This window comes from Thunnus maccoyii, chromosome 24, assembly GCF_910596095.1.
Source record: "Thunnus maccoyii chromosome 24, fThuMac1.1, whole genome shotgun sequence".
Classification (NCBI taxonomy): Eukaryota; Metazoa; Chordata; class Actinopteri; order Scombriformes; family Scombridae; genus Thunnus; species Thunnus maccoyii.
Genome location: NC_056556.1, coordinates 8,564,573 through 8,579,799, shown reverse-complemented (window position 1 = coordinate 8,579,799; position 15,227 = coordinate 8,564,573). Strand labels below are relative to the sequence as shown.

Below are 15,227 nucleotides of genomic sequence, written 5' to 3'. Positions count from 1 at the left end.
AAGCCGTTGTTTGTATGTATCTTAACGATACATTAAATATTGTGTGCTACCTCACGAGATATTTGGTCAGAATAGCATTATATAAAGCAATTAATTTAATTAATTTAATTTCTATAGTGATAATTATTAACACACATAAAAAAAATATATTTATATTATATAACCACGAAGATGGCCATTGGACAGCTTCCCATATGGTCTAGCGGTTAGGATTCCTGGTTTTCACCCAGGCGGCCCGGGTTCGACTCCCGGTATGGGAACTACCCCTTTTTTGCATCACAACATAAGAGCTATTGATCCCTCAACAAATAAATAAGACTCATACTGGCAAAAAAACGTTTAAGGTACCTATGTTAGGCAAAGTCAACCGTCTGTACCCCCATGCAGACAAAGGCAATGGAAAAAAACATCTTAATTACATATTAACATATTTCTATTCAAGATTGTGTTGTGAAAAAAGTGAGAGATATTCATGTCCAATATGGCAATATGGCAGACTTTGCTAGCTTAAATGACTGCACGCACACTACTACAGTGTGTTTGTTTTTATACAGTGTTTTACCATGGACTGTATGGTTTTTACTTGTCTTACCTTCCTTTTGCTCTGTATATCAAAGTCCTGTCTCCATTAAAGAAGCAACAGCGTCCTCTGTATTTTACAAAAAGTGCAAAGTGCAAGTGCAAAAGCTTACAGCACCTGGTATTCCCAGGCGGTCTCCCATCCAAGTACTAACCAGGCCCGACCCTGCTTAGCTTCCGAGATCAGACGAGATCGGGCGTGTTCAGGGTGGTATGGCCGTAAGCGAGAGAAGCAGTCACACACACACTATTTATATATGATGTAATGTCATTTATTCTTCTGTTTATATGTGTGCTGATTGTATATGTAGCCTGTAGATTGTCTAGATAAAACACATCTTACTACAAGACAAAATGAGCCTGTAACAGCTGTGGCTGTACAACTGTAGGGGAACTTTTTGCATTTGATGATTTTACTGCAAAAAAAAGTGTATTTGTTTCGAATAATAGTTACTATATATACCTGAGGTTGTTGTGTGCCCATGGGAATTAAAACAAGTTGTCTAATTATTATGGTTTTAGAACAATGACCCATCAAAAAAAATTACTCCCATGGCACAATTTGCCCCAAGTTAGGGGTAAAATGAGCACTCTAGGTGTAAATTGTGCCACCGTTAAATACTGATATAAAAATGACACAAAATCAAACAAATTGAGATAATTTTGAACTTCATTAATGCCATCTGAAATGTGACCCCGATTACACACTGCTTTTTGTAAGACGTCAAACGCCAAAACGATATCTTCATCTACATAAACCCACACAGATGTTCATGATGTTGATGATCGACATCTATAAAAGGTCTGTTTGTCACTGTGTCCTTCGCTTACGGCCATACCACCCTGAACACGCCCGATCTCGTCTGATCTCGGAAGCTAAGCAGGGTCGGGCCTGGTTAGTACTTGGATGGGAGACCGCCTGGGAATACCAGGTGCTGTAAGCTTTTTCACTTCTCTTTGCAAACTGCAGAGGGCGCTGCTGCATTTTAAATGGGAGATGGTGCCTCAATAACTGACGCACATTAATTTGTGTGGGAGGAATGAAATAAAAAGGTGTAAGATGGCAATTTTCTAAACTCCCAAATGTAGTTACAGCTCTGAATTATTTGTATTTTCCTGGAAATACAGTAGAAAAACTACAATATCTAATAGAAATCAAATTCAAAGAACAGTAATATATAAACAAATACAAAGAACAAACAGAGGAAACGAAGTGCCAGGAAATTCAATTATGTTAAAATAAAATAAAAAAGGAAGCTTTTTATATTCAATAAAAGCAAAATAATACATAGGAAAATAAATAAAAGTAACAAAGGGGTACAGGTTGATAATCAAGTAACATCAGTCAATAATTTTATATGTTTCAAACATTGTTTATTTTACAGCTTGACTCAATATCAATAGACTAAGGGTAAAGTTAGCTTTTTATTGGTCCATTTCATTTTATGTATATGGACTTTGCCAAAAAATATAAATAGTTGGATTTAAAAACTAACACTCTTGTTCATTGAACTATTTTCAAGATTAATTAAAATATCACTACTATAAAGCATGACAATTTGGCCTGTTTTTCTAGATAGAATTTGTTTTGCATATCAATTCAAAAATATTTTGGAATGCATACAATGGAAAAAAATGTCCATAGAAATCACATGAATAATTAATATTCAGTTTAAAACTTTGCAGAACGAACGTTACATGATATATTGTATTAATTTTTAAAAATGTTATTGTAAATACAATATTTATCTGATATTCAACATCTGCCTTTTTCCAATTCAAGTCACAATAAATAGAAGACCAGAACAATTGCAATTGGATATTTAAATCACCAATGAAGCTATCCCTTCTCTAATCTGATGACAATGAGGGAGTATTAGGACCACACTGAGAGGAAAAAAATCTAAGATTTCGACAAAAAAGTCGTAATTTTATGAGAGTAAACTGTTATTGCGAGAAAAATATAAAGAATAAAAAATAAAAATATAAAGAAAAATATTAAATATAACACAAATAATGAAATACTTATTCTGCTGGCACATCAGCACCAGATTATTATGAGTATCAGAATTTTGAAACGATTGTGTGTCTCTTTTGTGGAAGAGGCAATATAGGTTTAGGCACAAAAAACACTTGGTTAGGGCACTGACTGTACATAAAGTTTATGATGATGATGATGATGATGATGATGATTATTATTATTATCATTATTATACACAATCAGGTCAATGGGTTAAGGTTAGGGAGAGATCGTGGTTTGGGTTAAAACAATCATTCTCGCGAGATCTTTCATAAATCTAGGGTTATCAAAGGACACTACGCCAAAAAAAAATTCCTAGGATGGCGAAGTCATGATCCGCATGGTAGGCATAGCAGGGCAGGTCATGACTTCGCCATCCTAGAAAGAAATTAGCCCGGACGGTACCGTTGTGCGTCATCACTGAGCGCCAAGACGACAGTTTACGCATGATGGGTGCGACTGACTGAACGCCTGTCTTTCGTGAGGCTTGAGCTCATTGATCCGCTTTACCGGTGGTTGTTAATCGGTTTCCTGTCCAGTTCCCAGTCCGGTGCCGAAGCTGCGGGGCTGCCCATGAACGGCACCATGGCCGCGTCCTCACACCGGATAATGCTGGGGCCGCTGGTTGCTGCCATCGACCAGGGAACGAGCTCCACCCGGTTTCTGGTAAGACATAAACGAATGAAAGCAGGCGGCGTCCTTGGGTTCATTTTCCAGCTCCTGTCTTCATTATTGAGCGTTTTGCAACCATAACGGACGCATTGTTAGCGTTTCACGTGACTAAAATAGCCGTTATTGTTAAGAAATGCTGTAAATTAATGATTAACTCCCCACAAGTGCTCATTTAAAGCTTCCAAGAGGAAGCACGTCGCATTATGTCCTCATATTGACTGTTATTATTGAAATATATTACATTATTATATACGTTCAAGCTGTCACTGTTAGCCTCTTTGCTGCTGAATCATTCAAAATAGATATTGTTATTTCCTACAGCACTTGAAGGCAGCAGCTCAGTGTTTATTTCCACACGACATGAAAATATCATTGATTAACCTCAAATACAATAATTTATCTCAAAGATAATAGATGGCACCAGATTTTTTTTAAATTTAGTACTCTTTATTGTTAGTTGTGATCCCTTAAAATAGTTACTTCTTTAAAAAAAAAAAAAAGGAAAAAAGGAGGATCAAACAACTTAACAGTAATTACTGTATATCCCAACATCCCAACGTAAGTAAGCAAGTGTAGTGGCAACAACAGCTGTAGCAAGTAGTGAAATAATAAAAGATAGGTTTAGCTCAGGAAATATCTTAAAGTATACTTTTTTAAAAAAAAAAATTTAATATTTGTTTTTGTATCCTTTTCTGTCTTGCATCAAACAGTTTAGATTCTGGCTTCTATTTAAAGTCAGAAGCTAATCTGCAGACAGTGAATGTTAAAAAAAAAAAGGCTGTTATTCAAGTTGATGCAGGACCAGCATTTTAGAAATTGATTAACGAATGACCTACTTTTATTGAAATATGGGGTTTACAATTTTTTTAAGAAGCATGGAATGCTCCGCCTCTTTTGTTTTTGCTTTCTAACTGGTTGAGTAGAAAGAACAGATGTTTTTTTATTTCTTGTGTGCTGACAGTTCACAGCCAACAGTTTTATTGGCATGAGTCAAACAGTCGTAACCTTTGGATCAAAATTGTATGCAGTACTGTAGATTCACAACATAGTTTGTCAATGAATATTAATTTAATGCAGTCAACTTAATGTTTTAGCACAAACTACAACTTCTACATCTACAGTTTGTCGCAGCTAATTTTGGCAAATGCAACATGTGCAGATGTATTTTTGGCTGTGATAATGGAACCATGAAAAGGTGATACTGGCCGTGCAGAGTAACAGCATTGCTGTCGGGCAAAGGGTGAGAATAAAAAGCCCTGCAATACTGTAGAGTGAAAACACTGCTGCACTGCAATTTTAAAGTTGAACATTTAAATTAAAGTATAACATAAATGAACTATTAAAGTAGATAATGAAGGATTTTCATCCCTCTTTTCAGTCTCTTTTCAACTTGCAATTTCAGATCTAATTTTTCGCCTCAGTGGCTCTAATTATTGAAGGTGTGTCTGTTCTTCCTGGTGACACGAATCATACGATTACACGCCAACTGGGATGATCCAACTAATGGAAGTGAATTAGACCACGAGGAGGCCTTGAGCAGGGTTAGATTAACCTCACGCTCAGTCAGCTTTCCCCTGGATGAATGAAGATTAAAGCAATCTGCAGTCGACTGATGCTATATTCCCTCTTTCTCTTCTGTTTTTTTTTTTTTTGAAGGTTTTTAATTCAAAAACAGCAGAGCTCCTCAGCCATCATCAGGTGGAAATCAAACAGAGCTTCCCCAAAGAAGGGTGAGTAAAAAGTCTTAAAATCCTCTATTAAAAGTTATTTTTAACATTTGAGCTGTCTATAAGTTGCACAGAAAATTTCAGAAATGTGTAGGTGTTAATTTCTTGTTTTTCAATGTGCTTTTCAGATGGGTGGAGGAAGACCCCAAGGAAATTCTGCACTCAGTGTACGAGTGCATGGAGCGGACGTGTGAAAAACTCACCCAGCTCAACATCGACATTTCAAACATTAAAGGTATGCAGACACTGTGCAGACACTAGGCTGTATACTACCACCTGCTCTCTTAAAGCAGTACGTGACCATAGTAGTTTAATTACTATCACAGAGATGTAAACAATTTACAATCTTTGGAAAATGTTGCTTTAAACTTTCCAGCTATTGGAGTGACCAACCAAAGAGAGACCACGCTGGTTTGGGACAAAGAGACAGGAGAGCCCCTCTACAACGCAATCGGTAAAGTTTTACTTCTGTGCACTGTCAGCTTTATTAATTGTACGTTATTATCATGCATCCTGGCTCAGACTTAGCATGTTAACTGGTATAAATAGTGTAAATGTAGCTTAAATGTAACTCATATTGAATAAAGTAAATGGCAGCAAAAACACAAACATTGAACTGACTCTCTATTTTCCTTCAGTGTGGTTGGACCTGCGGACTCAATCAACAGTTGAACGTCTGATCAACAAAACTCCGGGAAGGAATAAGAACCACCTGAAGGTGAGACCCTCATCTGTTCCATTCACTTTACTCTATATGTATCTTTCAGTCTGTTTTCCATCGTCAGGAAGGTTGAGTGTAACTTTCAGAGCTTTCTGAAGCTCCACAAGTGCTGGCATTGGATTTATTGTCTTGTTTTGGGTCGACAGCAAGTTGGATGGACAAATAAACTACTATCTCCCTCATCACTCTATCATAAAATGTTTCTAAACAGTATTAACAGTATTTTAGATGGTAGACAGAGTCAAAGTCCTTGTATATGAGAGTTTCTGATAGTTGACTTGACAGTTGCTTTTGTCATAAAATTACTGTTATCTAATCTTTTTTTATTCCTATGTGTTTGATATTTGAGCACCTTGCAATTAAAAGGGGACATATCACGGACATTTCTGGGTCTACATTCTATTTTTTTATTTTTACTGGAATTTCTTTGCATGATTTACAGGTTAAAAAACTCCATATTTATCTTATACTAGTCCTCAATGCAGCCCCTCAGCAGACTTCCTGTGGCTCGGGATATGTTCACCTCAAGCTTTGACCATGTTTAACATCCAACATTATAACAGCATAAAAATCAGAAAATCACATAAAGCATGTCCCCTTTAAAGACAAGTGCTGACTTTTCTTTACTCTTGGCAGCACAAGCAGAGTTGTTAATATCATTGTCATCTTACAGCACAAAACAGGGCTCCCCATCAGCACTTACTTCAGTGCGGTGAAGCTTCGCTGGCTGATGGACAACGTGAGCGAGGTCCATGAAGCCGTCGTGTCTCACCGCGCCATGTTTGGCACCGTCGACTCCTGGCTCATATGGGTAAGATCTCCTGTCCTGGTCGTATGGAAAATATTTTATGTAGGAAGAGATACAAGTGACTGACGTTGTGAAAATTGACTTTTTTTTAATGTCTGTTCAACAGTGTTTAACTGGGGGGAAATCCGGTGGAGTTCACTGCACAGATGTGACCAACGCAAGCAGGACCATGCTGTTTAACATTCATACTATGGACTGGGACCCAGAACTTTGCAAGTATGACAGCTTTTTGAAAAATATCACTCATAACAAAGGATGAAATTTGTGTAAAGCAGCATTGGTTAAAATCGGCTACTGCTCTTGTTTCTTATTAGATATTTTGGTATTCCTATGGAGATCTTGCCCAGAGTGAGGAGTTCTTCAGAAATATATGGCCTCATGGTAAGCATCATCATAAATCTGTGCATGTACTGTATGTAGCCAAGTCTAGGCCACACTTCCAGTTTCACTATATTAAATATTTTATTAACTTGTAATGATTTAATTTCTGTGTCTAGTGATGTGCTGAAAGAGTGGGATGTCAACAGGCCACTAATAAGATAATAGAGGGATTTTATGTTTGTTTGTTTGTTTGTGTGCTGTTTTTTTTTTCATTAGTGTGCTTTCAGATTGTTCTAAGTGCATGAAGGTTGACTGAGAAATTCTTTTAGGCATTTTTTTGTGTGCCATTGTCTCTCTTCTCTCACTGGTAGAAAATTTGTTCTAGCAGGGTAAGTAATCCTCGCCATCACTATTTTTTCCTCATCATGCAAAGTAATCTGTGCTGCTTCTCCGTGGCCAAAGCAAATATACCATCACACAGTGCATTTCCAAGATCCATATGAAGGAGTTAGCGATTTTAGGAAAGTAGTATAAACTCGTCAGATTTTATTTTCATACCAGCTGTCATTTTCACTCAAGTAATGTACTGTATGTCCCATTATTGAATTTAGGCATCTAGAAACACACAAATGCTTGCTTAGATGAGGTGGTTGTGACTAACTTGTGACTAAGATGATATATTGGGTATTTTATATATTTTCCACTAAAATATTCACATTTCAGAAATGCATTGTCAACACAAGGCTTTAAACATGTGAGTTAATTTACCAAATTACTAAATAAGATAAGTATTGACATCAGTTCGATGTGGACAATAGGAGAAATCTAACATTTTATTACCACAGATGTAGTAGTTATGTCTTTCCTTTTTTCCATCTTAATCAACTGCAGTTAATAAAAAGATTTCAGTTGAAAAACATTCCTCTTATAAATAATCACATCTTAGAAACCATTAAGTGTCCAAATTGAACTGTTAAGCTGATCCACGCAGGTAAAACAACATATTTTGTGGCAAGAACAATTTCTCATTTAAAAAAAAAAAAGTCATCCAGTCAATTAGAATTGCTTTTTCTGGATATAATCAACTTTGTAAAACAAGAAGATCTAAACAGATTTCTAATATTTGCCCACAGACTTGCACGGTTTATTTTCCAGTTGTCTTGGTCTTTGATTATTGACTATTTCCATCAACATTAGGCTTGTTAACAATCCAGAAAAGCAGCAGAGAAACAAGAAGAAACGTTTGTAGTGGTTCGGTTTTTGTCACCAAGATTTAATGCTTGGTTGTCAGTGATTTCAGTCCCAGCAGACACACACTCACACACATACTAAATAAAACCCGAGTGTCTCTTTTGGAAATGTACTGGGTGGTCCCTGTCCCACATTGCTTCTGTCATGGCATGCTACTCGGCCGGTCGCCCACAGCTTTCCTGACAGACCACCCTTCTCTGCAACGTCCCATCCAAACTCTTAAATCTCTTCACTCTTGGGCACAGTGTGATTTAACCTGTTTCACCTCTTCGTCTTTAAACATCTAACCAGACCTGCAGCCTCACTTAGGAGTGAAGACATTTTGATTTATCCAGGTTCACACTTGCCCTTGTTCTCCCTCACTGTGTTTTCACTGTTACAGTACGCTTTATATATAAATTATGTGCTAGAATTAACATGATGTTGTTTATTATTTGGCTTCATATAGTCAAATAATATGAGTAATTCCCTTTTTGTTTTAAGCGTTGTTATCTGGGCAGGGTTGTTGCTCATCGTGGTTAAACATTAAGATGTTTTCCATTGATTACTGATTGTATTTTCTGTTAAAGTATTACTGTCGATTTGATATTTGAACAACAAATATTCATGCTTGAATTATACTCAGGTGTATAATTTCAAGTTTTTAATCAGTTCGGTCATTTTAAACTTTTGGCCTCCTATTTTTCTTTATAAAGGTGGACTGATAAAATATTAATGGAAGAGATTTAATTTCCCTGATTTGATATCCAATTGGTGTAAACATTTAAATTGTTCCTCCACAAGTCCAACATGCTCTTCAAACCTAAAATACAACAAATTATAGAAGAAAACACACTGAAAATGTTTTTTTAAATGTGATTTATACAAAAAATAAAGTGCACAGTCCACTTATTAAACAACTTGGCATCTTTTCTTTTGACAGAAATCAGGAGCCCTGTCAGGTATCCCCATTTCAGGGGTGAGTTTATCTTTTTTATTTTTTACTTTGAGAACATTGTCTCCTGACATGTACTGACTGTTTGAAGTTTTGATGAACTGGCAGAGGCACCGTCTGATAAATGTATGTGTTCTTTAAATCCAGTGTCTTGGGGATCAGTCAGCAGCACTTGTTGGACAGATGTGTTTTCAGGACGGGCAAGCTAAAAACACGTAAGTGGTTTTGTGTGTTTTGAAGATTTGGGTTGTGATCATGTTGTTCAGATGTATGGCGTCTCCTTTGTTAGAAATTCAACCAAAAAGTTGAATTTATTTTATGTTTCAGGTATGGAACTGGATGTTTTCTACTGCGAAACACTGGAGCCAAGGTACATTAAGTGCATAAAGTGTTCAGATTAGCTTTTTAAATGGTCACATCCTTCCAAAATTGCATTATTGATGTTGTGTGTTTTTCTTGTTTCTGCTACGTTGCAGCCTGTAATGTCTGACCACGGTCTTCTGACCACTGTGGCGTACAAACTAGGTCGAGACAAACCTGCCTGCTACGCACTGGAGGTACAGTATCTTGAAAATATAAATTGACACTAATATTTCCTTTCCCAAAACATGAATTTCTTCCATCCTTTCATTACTAGGGCTCGGTGGCCATTGCAGGAGCTGTGGTTCGTTGGCTGCAGGACAATCTCGGGATAATCGGAACTTCTGAAGAACTCGGTATGTCCTGCTGGTCTTTGAGATGTTAAGACGTCGCTTCCACTGATTCTTTGTTTACTCTTGTCCATTAGTTACTCTGTGATTAAGTGATGTAATTTACTTTGTTTCTTTTTTTTATTTCCATTTTTTTGATTCTTTTCCTGTGCAGAGAAGTTGGCAGCATCTGTCGGCACATCCTACGGTTGTTATTTTGTCCCTGCATTTTCGGGTCTTTACGCGCCTTACTGGGAGCCCAGTGCAAGAGGGTAAGAGCTACTCTGTAGTACAATAAACATGTTTTAGTGTTCATACTCTATCATTCACTAAATCTCTCAACTCGTCTTTGTGTCACAGGATTATTTGCGGGTTAACTCAGTTTACTAATAAGAGTCACCTGGCATTCGCTGCACTGGAAGCCGTCTGTTTCCAGACACGAGAGGTGAGATCTCTGCACTGCTGTGCAAAAACACTTCTTTTAAAAATCTAGATTTTAATAGGATGCAGGTATCTTTTGTAATATTTAGGATATTCGTTTGGATACAGATACTCGACGCCATGAATCAGGACAGCGGCATCCCACTAACTCAGCTCCAGGTGGACGGAGGAATGACGTCCAACAGGTTGCTGATGCAGCTGCAGGCTGACATACTCTGTATCCCTGTTGGTAAGATTGTCATTCACATATAAACACTTTTTTTTATGAATTGTGTGCCTATAGGGATCAGTGTCACACTCTACTGCTAAACTAATAATAAAGCAACATGCTAAAATAAACTCAGCATGAACTGATCAAACAGGTTCTTCATCCGCAACTGCACCATAATGCCCTGTTTAAAAAAAGCACACAAAATGTTGCATATTTAGAAGTAGAGACAATATTTTCCATGCATTCATACGACTCAATATTTTTATGTTACATTAATAATATACATGCATACCTAAGAATGTTAAGAAACTTAGCAGTCTTTATCTAAATGTTATTTTGGGGAAATACTGCCTTCTGCTGGTCATGTGTTGAAAAAATTATTCACAATAACTCTTGAAAATATTCAGTATTGCTCATGCCTGTTGAAAATTATGGGTTAATGAAAATTGAAAAGAGAAAAGTCCAGACTGTCTCCAAAAAGCAGATAAAAAACTGCTGTTATGACTAATGGTTATTGGGCCTGTTGTTGTAAATGATGTTGATTTTTAGTGAAGCCGTCCATGCCCGAGACCACCGCTCTCGGAGCAGCGATGGCAGCTGGAGCAGCAGAGGGGGTGAGCGTGTGGAGTCTGAGCCCAGAGGACCTGAGCGAAGTCACTTCGGAGAAGTTCGAGCCTCAGATCAACCCTGAAGGTGCAGTGAGCTGCAGCTGTCACTCTTTACGCTGCAGGCGAGATGAGAGCTGTGTGTTTGCTCCTTTTTTTTTTTTTTTCTTCTGCTGATTAAAACTAAAGGTGTTTGTCTGTATGTGTCTGGCAGAGAGTGAGTTTCGGTACGCACGATGGAAGAAAGCAGTTCAGAAGTCCATGAACTGGGAGACGACGGAGCCTGTTTGTAATGGAAACGGTAGGCAGAGTTTGATTTTTGTGAGATAGTTGGATAGTTAGTTAGTTTTTCTGAATTCTGACTTTTTATACAGTTGTTTCTGTCTTTCTGTGTGTGTGTTAATGGATGACCATCAGGTGAAACTAGTATCTTCAGCAGCGTCCCACTGGGCTTTTACATCATGGGCAGCATGTTGATGTTAATTGGAGCGAAATACATTGCAGGTCAGTGTCTGCTTGACGGCAAAATATCCTGTTTGACATAAAGATTACTTAGTAAACATTTTAACCTTTTTCTTTTAGGGTGTAATCAGGCAATAACAAGCTAATTACATGCAAGCTAAGTTTGAAATTATCTTTTATTATTTATGGAAAGTAAAGAAGCTTCTGACAGGCTACAGGACGATGTTTAGATAATCTACTTTAACAGGAATGTTTCACATGACACGATAACATCAACTTTCAACTATTTTGCTAACAAGCCATCTTAAAAACATCATGATAGAATGACAAGTATTTGACTTGTCACTGAACCCGCTGGAAGATAAACATACCAGCTCTCTGGTATCAATGATGTAAGCAAAGCATTTTTCATTAAAATGTAGCATCGACCTGTGCTCACCTTAAATGTGTTTCTCCATCACCGTCCATCAGGTCATGACTAGGCTCCGACTCCTGGAGGCATTAAAGTGAAGAGGACAGTGGAAGCTCTTCGTGCTGGACCACCACTTTGTACTCTTGGTTGCACTCTTTTTTTTTTTTCTTTTTTTTCCAAAAGGCATTCCAGAGGAAAGACGTTTCAGTCGCTCCTGCTGAATCTTACTGCTGAATGGAAGATCTTGACGAAGTCAAGTTTGAACTGATGAACTTTTTCTTTATTATTTTCTTTTTTTTTTGTCTGTGACAGACAAGAACACATTGGTACATTAGACATGAATTACAGCAGGAGTGTGCATGTAGTTTTTCTTTTTGTACAGTGTTGAAATACTATGAATTCTGAGCTTATTTATGTAGAAACTTTGCTGATGGTAGAGCCGATTATTGTAATCTTTCCACAGCTGTGTTATGTGAAGTACGCTAATTTGCATTACTCGTTGTTTTACACTTCACTGTTACCTTTCAACGGTCTTTAACAGTCATCCTGTGATGTTTTGTTGTTTGAGACTCGCCACTATGAGCTACAGAGAACTTTTTAGAGCACTTTATATATTTTTTTTGTTTTGTCTCGTGGGAGCTGTGTACTAACAAGAGCCTATATATATTTTCTAACAGTTGGGATTAATACACAGAAAGTTATTTTGCAGTGGAATAAAAATGTAGGATGATAGGGAAGAGAGACACTGAACTGTCAAGATTGCTTTTTGGCAAAAAGTGACGTTCTTCTATATACTTGAATCAGTGAAAATATGTGTTAAATGTGCAAACATGCAATGAAGGGCAATGACAATTTTTAATTTCATATGCTATAAAAGATATTCCAGGAACAAACAGGCACCTATTTATGTGAATTTGACATTAAAAAACATTAAAAATTCTCCCAAAACTAGAAACCAGAAAACCAAGAGTGTCATTAAAAGATGAAATCTGAAGCAGCTAGTCAATAACTAATTCATTATGTAGACCAAAATGTTCTGAGGGGTTTTAAGGACTATCATGGTTAATATGTAATTTTAATGTTTAAACATTCTTTGCTGTTTGGCTTTATAGGGTTGCGAACACTGTTAGCTTCCACAGAACTGTGAATATTGTTCCTCTAGTCACAAGTTGATGTAATAGTATTATTATTATTAATAATTTATCAGGGAAAATAACATGTCTCCATTATTTTCTTACAGCTGCTGTTATTCCTTTATCAATCTGAAATACTTAAAAAATGCAAATTATGCAAAACCCTCAAATGCAAACATCTCATACACACCCTTGCTGATGCAGCTGTATTTTACTGAAATTAAAGAGTAATTTTATGTGAGTAAATTATTTAAATAAATACTAAATTTAAAAGCAGCTCCGCAAACCCACAGGAACATAAACTAATTCTTAAAGTGGTTCCACTTGATAAACTGTCGAGGAAGTAGAAGCGAGTAAATGTGTATCAGTATTTATTTTATTGCCCAACATTTGTCATGCTTATCTTCTGTGTGGATCTGAAAGTGAAAATAAAGCAAGCGTTTCTATTCAACGCTTGATGAAGGAGGAGGAATGGATATTTTGTTTAAAAGATGGTTTAGTGTTTGCTCTGTATAGTCATGCAGTTATTTATTAAACTATACAGTTTGTTTAAGGTATGAAATTACTGAAATTACTCAAAGTGCTCTCTTGGGGTGTAAACACAAATTACAAATGAATATTTATGAATGCATTAAATAGATGGGAAAAGAGAGGAAGTGTTTTACACTAAAACATGTCAAATCTGAGAAACAGACTTACAATGATTGAAAGCAAACTGTATTACATATTGAACCATGAAAAAAATGCAACAATAACCCTTTTGCTAATGACTCTGCATGTTGCTGTAAACTTATTATATCACTGATGTAATACTTGTACAATCCTATTTAAGTTCTCAACGCTTTGGGGCTTATTTGTGAAGAGGAACAAGCAGCAGGCACGGTTTCGTTGGGAATGTAACAGGTTTAAAATGAGGAAACGTTTATGCGTTTATGTCATTACCTCTCATGTATTGAAACAGGTTTTATGGGAGAATAAATGCCATGAAAAATAAACTCACTTTTCTGTGGCAGTTGGGTTTTTTATGGTGCAAACTGACAATGCTTTAAGATTGTAAATAACACATTTAAAGACAGAAAAAGAGACTAAAGGGTATCTTTTTGTATGTAATCGCATATAAAACTGTGTGAACATAAGTTATTTTGAAGTTTTACAGATTAACAGTACATTTAAAAAAATATCTGTATTTCCTTGGTTGTATGATCAGATAGCAGAGGCACACTTTTAACAAACATGCAGTGTTTGGATGAAATCCAAGCACATCCTGCCTTTCTTTAGAGGGGAAATCACAACAGACAGGAGCTGTTAAAAAGGGTGTGGTTTGTGCCACCAACTGCAAAATATTTAATACCTACACTTCTATATAGCGTGCCATTGTCTCTCTCAGCTCACAAACTCATTTCGCAGATGTTCCAGTGGGGGTGTTCGGCTTGACCAGTAAGTCTCTGACAGATGTGTAAATTTAAAAAATTGGATGATTATTTTTGCTGTTTTTCACACAACCTTACTGTGTATTTGTCAACAGTATATTCTACTTATATAGTGTATTCTAAACAGTATATTCTGCCTTATAAATTACTTACAAGATTACATTTTCACTTGCATTTTCATTATTAGTATTTCAAGTTTGCTTATGGATTCGTTTATGAAGGCTTTATTGTTCAGTTGCTTTGCATATGTATGCAGCACATTCATCTTATTTTCATATCATATGATCATCAACAGTTTTCCTAGTTGAGAAGTAGACTTCAGACTAACTGCTTCCAAAGATGTTTTCAAGTCATTTATTTTCTTTTAAATGCACAAAATACTTCCAGATACGGATTTTAATTCATTCATTTTCCTTAAAAGATCCTGTTCTCATATATGTTTTATACCCCTCTGAATCAGCCTGAAACTTAATGTAAACTCTATCTGCTAAAAACAAGTGAGTAAAGTAAATTAAGCTGGATTTACAGTCCAGGATTAACTTTTAGTATTGACATAATGTATAATGAATCTGACATCAAACCTGCCTCAGAGTAACCTGTCAACCAGGAAGTGGGACGTTTTTCTGTGGCAGTTGTTCCTCATTTCTGATCTTGTGGTGACAAGCAGAAAGTTGCAGACAGGTGAGTTAGTCCTACATTTATTTTTTTATGTCACACTGTCTTTACTTCTTCACTGCACTGTTTTGACAGCAAGTTTACATTCCTAGGACTTCAAGGGGGAAAAGAAAGTTAAGTTCCTGGTGGAGTTGAG

At 36.6% G+C, this 15,227-nt stretch overlaps 1 protein-coding gene and 3 non-coding genes across 5 annotated transcripts; 3 read left to right on the top strand and 1 right to left on the bottom strand.

Annotated features, from left to right (window-relative positions):
• The first annotated feature begins 188 nt into the window (after positions 1–188).
• Positions 189–260, top strand: trnae-uuc. Its single transcript has one exon. It is a non-coding gene; the product is annotated as a tRNA-Glu (tRNA).
• A 425-nt stretch (positions 261–685) lies between these two features.
• LOC121892582 lies at positions 686–804 on the bottom strand. The gene has a single exon (XR_006094556.1). It is a non-coding gene; the product is annotated as a 5S ribosomal RNA (ribosomal RNA).
• Positions 805–1,404: 600 nt separating this feature from the next.
• Positions 1,405–1,523, top strand: LOC121892570. The gene has a single exon (XR_006094545.1). It is a non-coding gene; the product is annotated as a 5S ribosomal RNA (ribosomal RNA).
• Positions 1,524–2,977: 1,454 nt separating this feature from the next.
• On the top strand, positions 2,978–13,985 carry LOC121892316 (glycerol kinase-like). Of its 2 annotated transcripts, XM_042405304.1 has the most exons (21): positions 2,978–3,265; positions 4,928–5,001; positions 5,127–5,233; positions 5,375–5,452; positions 5,637–5,716; positions 6,393–6,530; positions 6,634–6,743; positions 6,842–6,908; positions 7,220–7,237; positions 9,022–9,057; positions 9,181–9,248; positions 9,361–9,403; positions 9,510–9,590; positions 9,671–9,749; positions 9,898–9,994; positions 10,083–10,167; positions 10,272–10,392; positions 10,924–11,067; positions 11,194–11,280; positions 11,397–11,483; positions 11,913–13,985. In XM_042405304.1, the coding sequence occupies exons 1-21, from the start codon at positions 3,173–3,175 to the stop codon at positions 11,921–11,923; spliced, it is 1,704 nt and encodes a 567-aa protein (XP_042261238.1). In that variant the 5' UTR covers positions 2,978–3,172; the 3' UTR covers positions 11,924–13,985. The 2 variants fall into 2 exon arrangements, with proteins under 2 accessions (XP_042261238.1, XP_042261239.1); XM_042405305.1 differs by lacking the exon at positions 7,220–7,237 and having other exon boundaries at positions 2,984–3,265.
• Positions 13,986–15,227: the final 1,242 nt, after the last annotated feature.

What these genes read in the sequence shown, in the direction of transcription:
- LOC121892316 (XM_042405304.1), top strand. Translation starts at nt 3,173, where the DNA reads ATGAACGGCACCATGGCCGCGTCCTCACACCGGATAATGCTGGGGCCG. An exon ending in CGAGCTCCACCCGGTTTCTG is followed by an intron (nt 3,266 to 4,927) that starts GTAAGACATAAA and finishes TTTTTTTTGAAG; the next exon opens with GTTTTTAATTCAAAAACAGC. An exon ending in GGAATAAGAACCACCTGAAG is followed by an intron (nt 5,717 to 6,392) that starts GTGAGACCCTCA and finishes GTCATCTTACAG; the next exon opens with CACAAAACAGGGCTCCCCAT.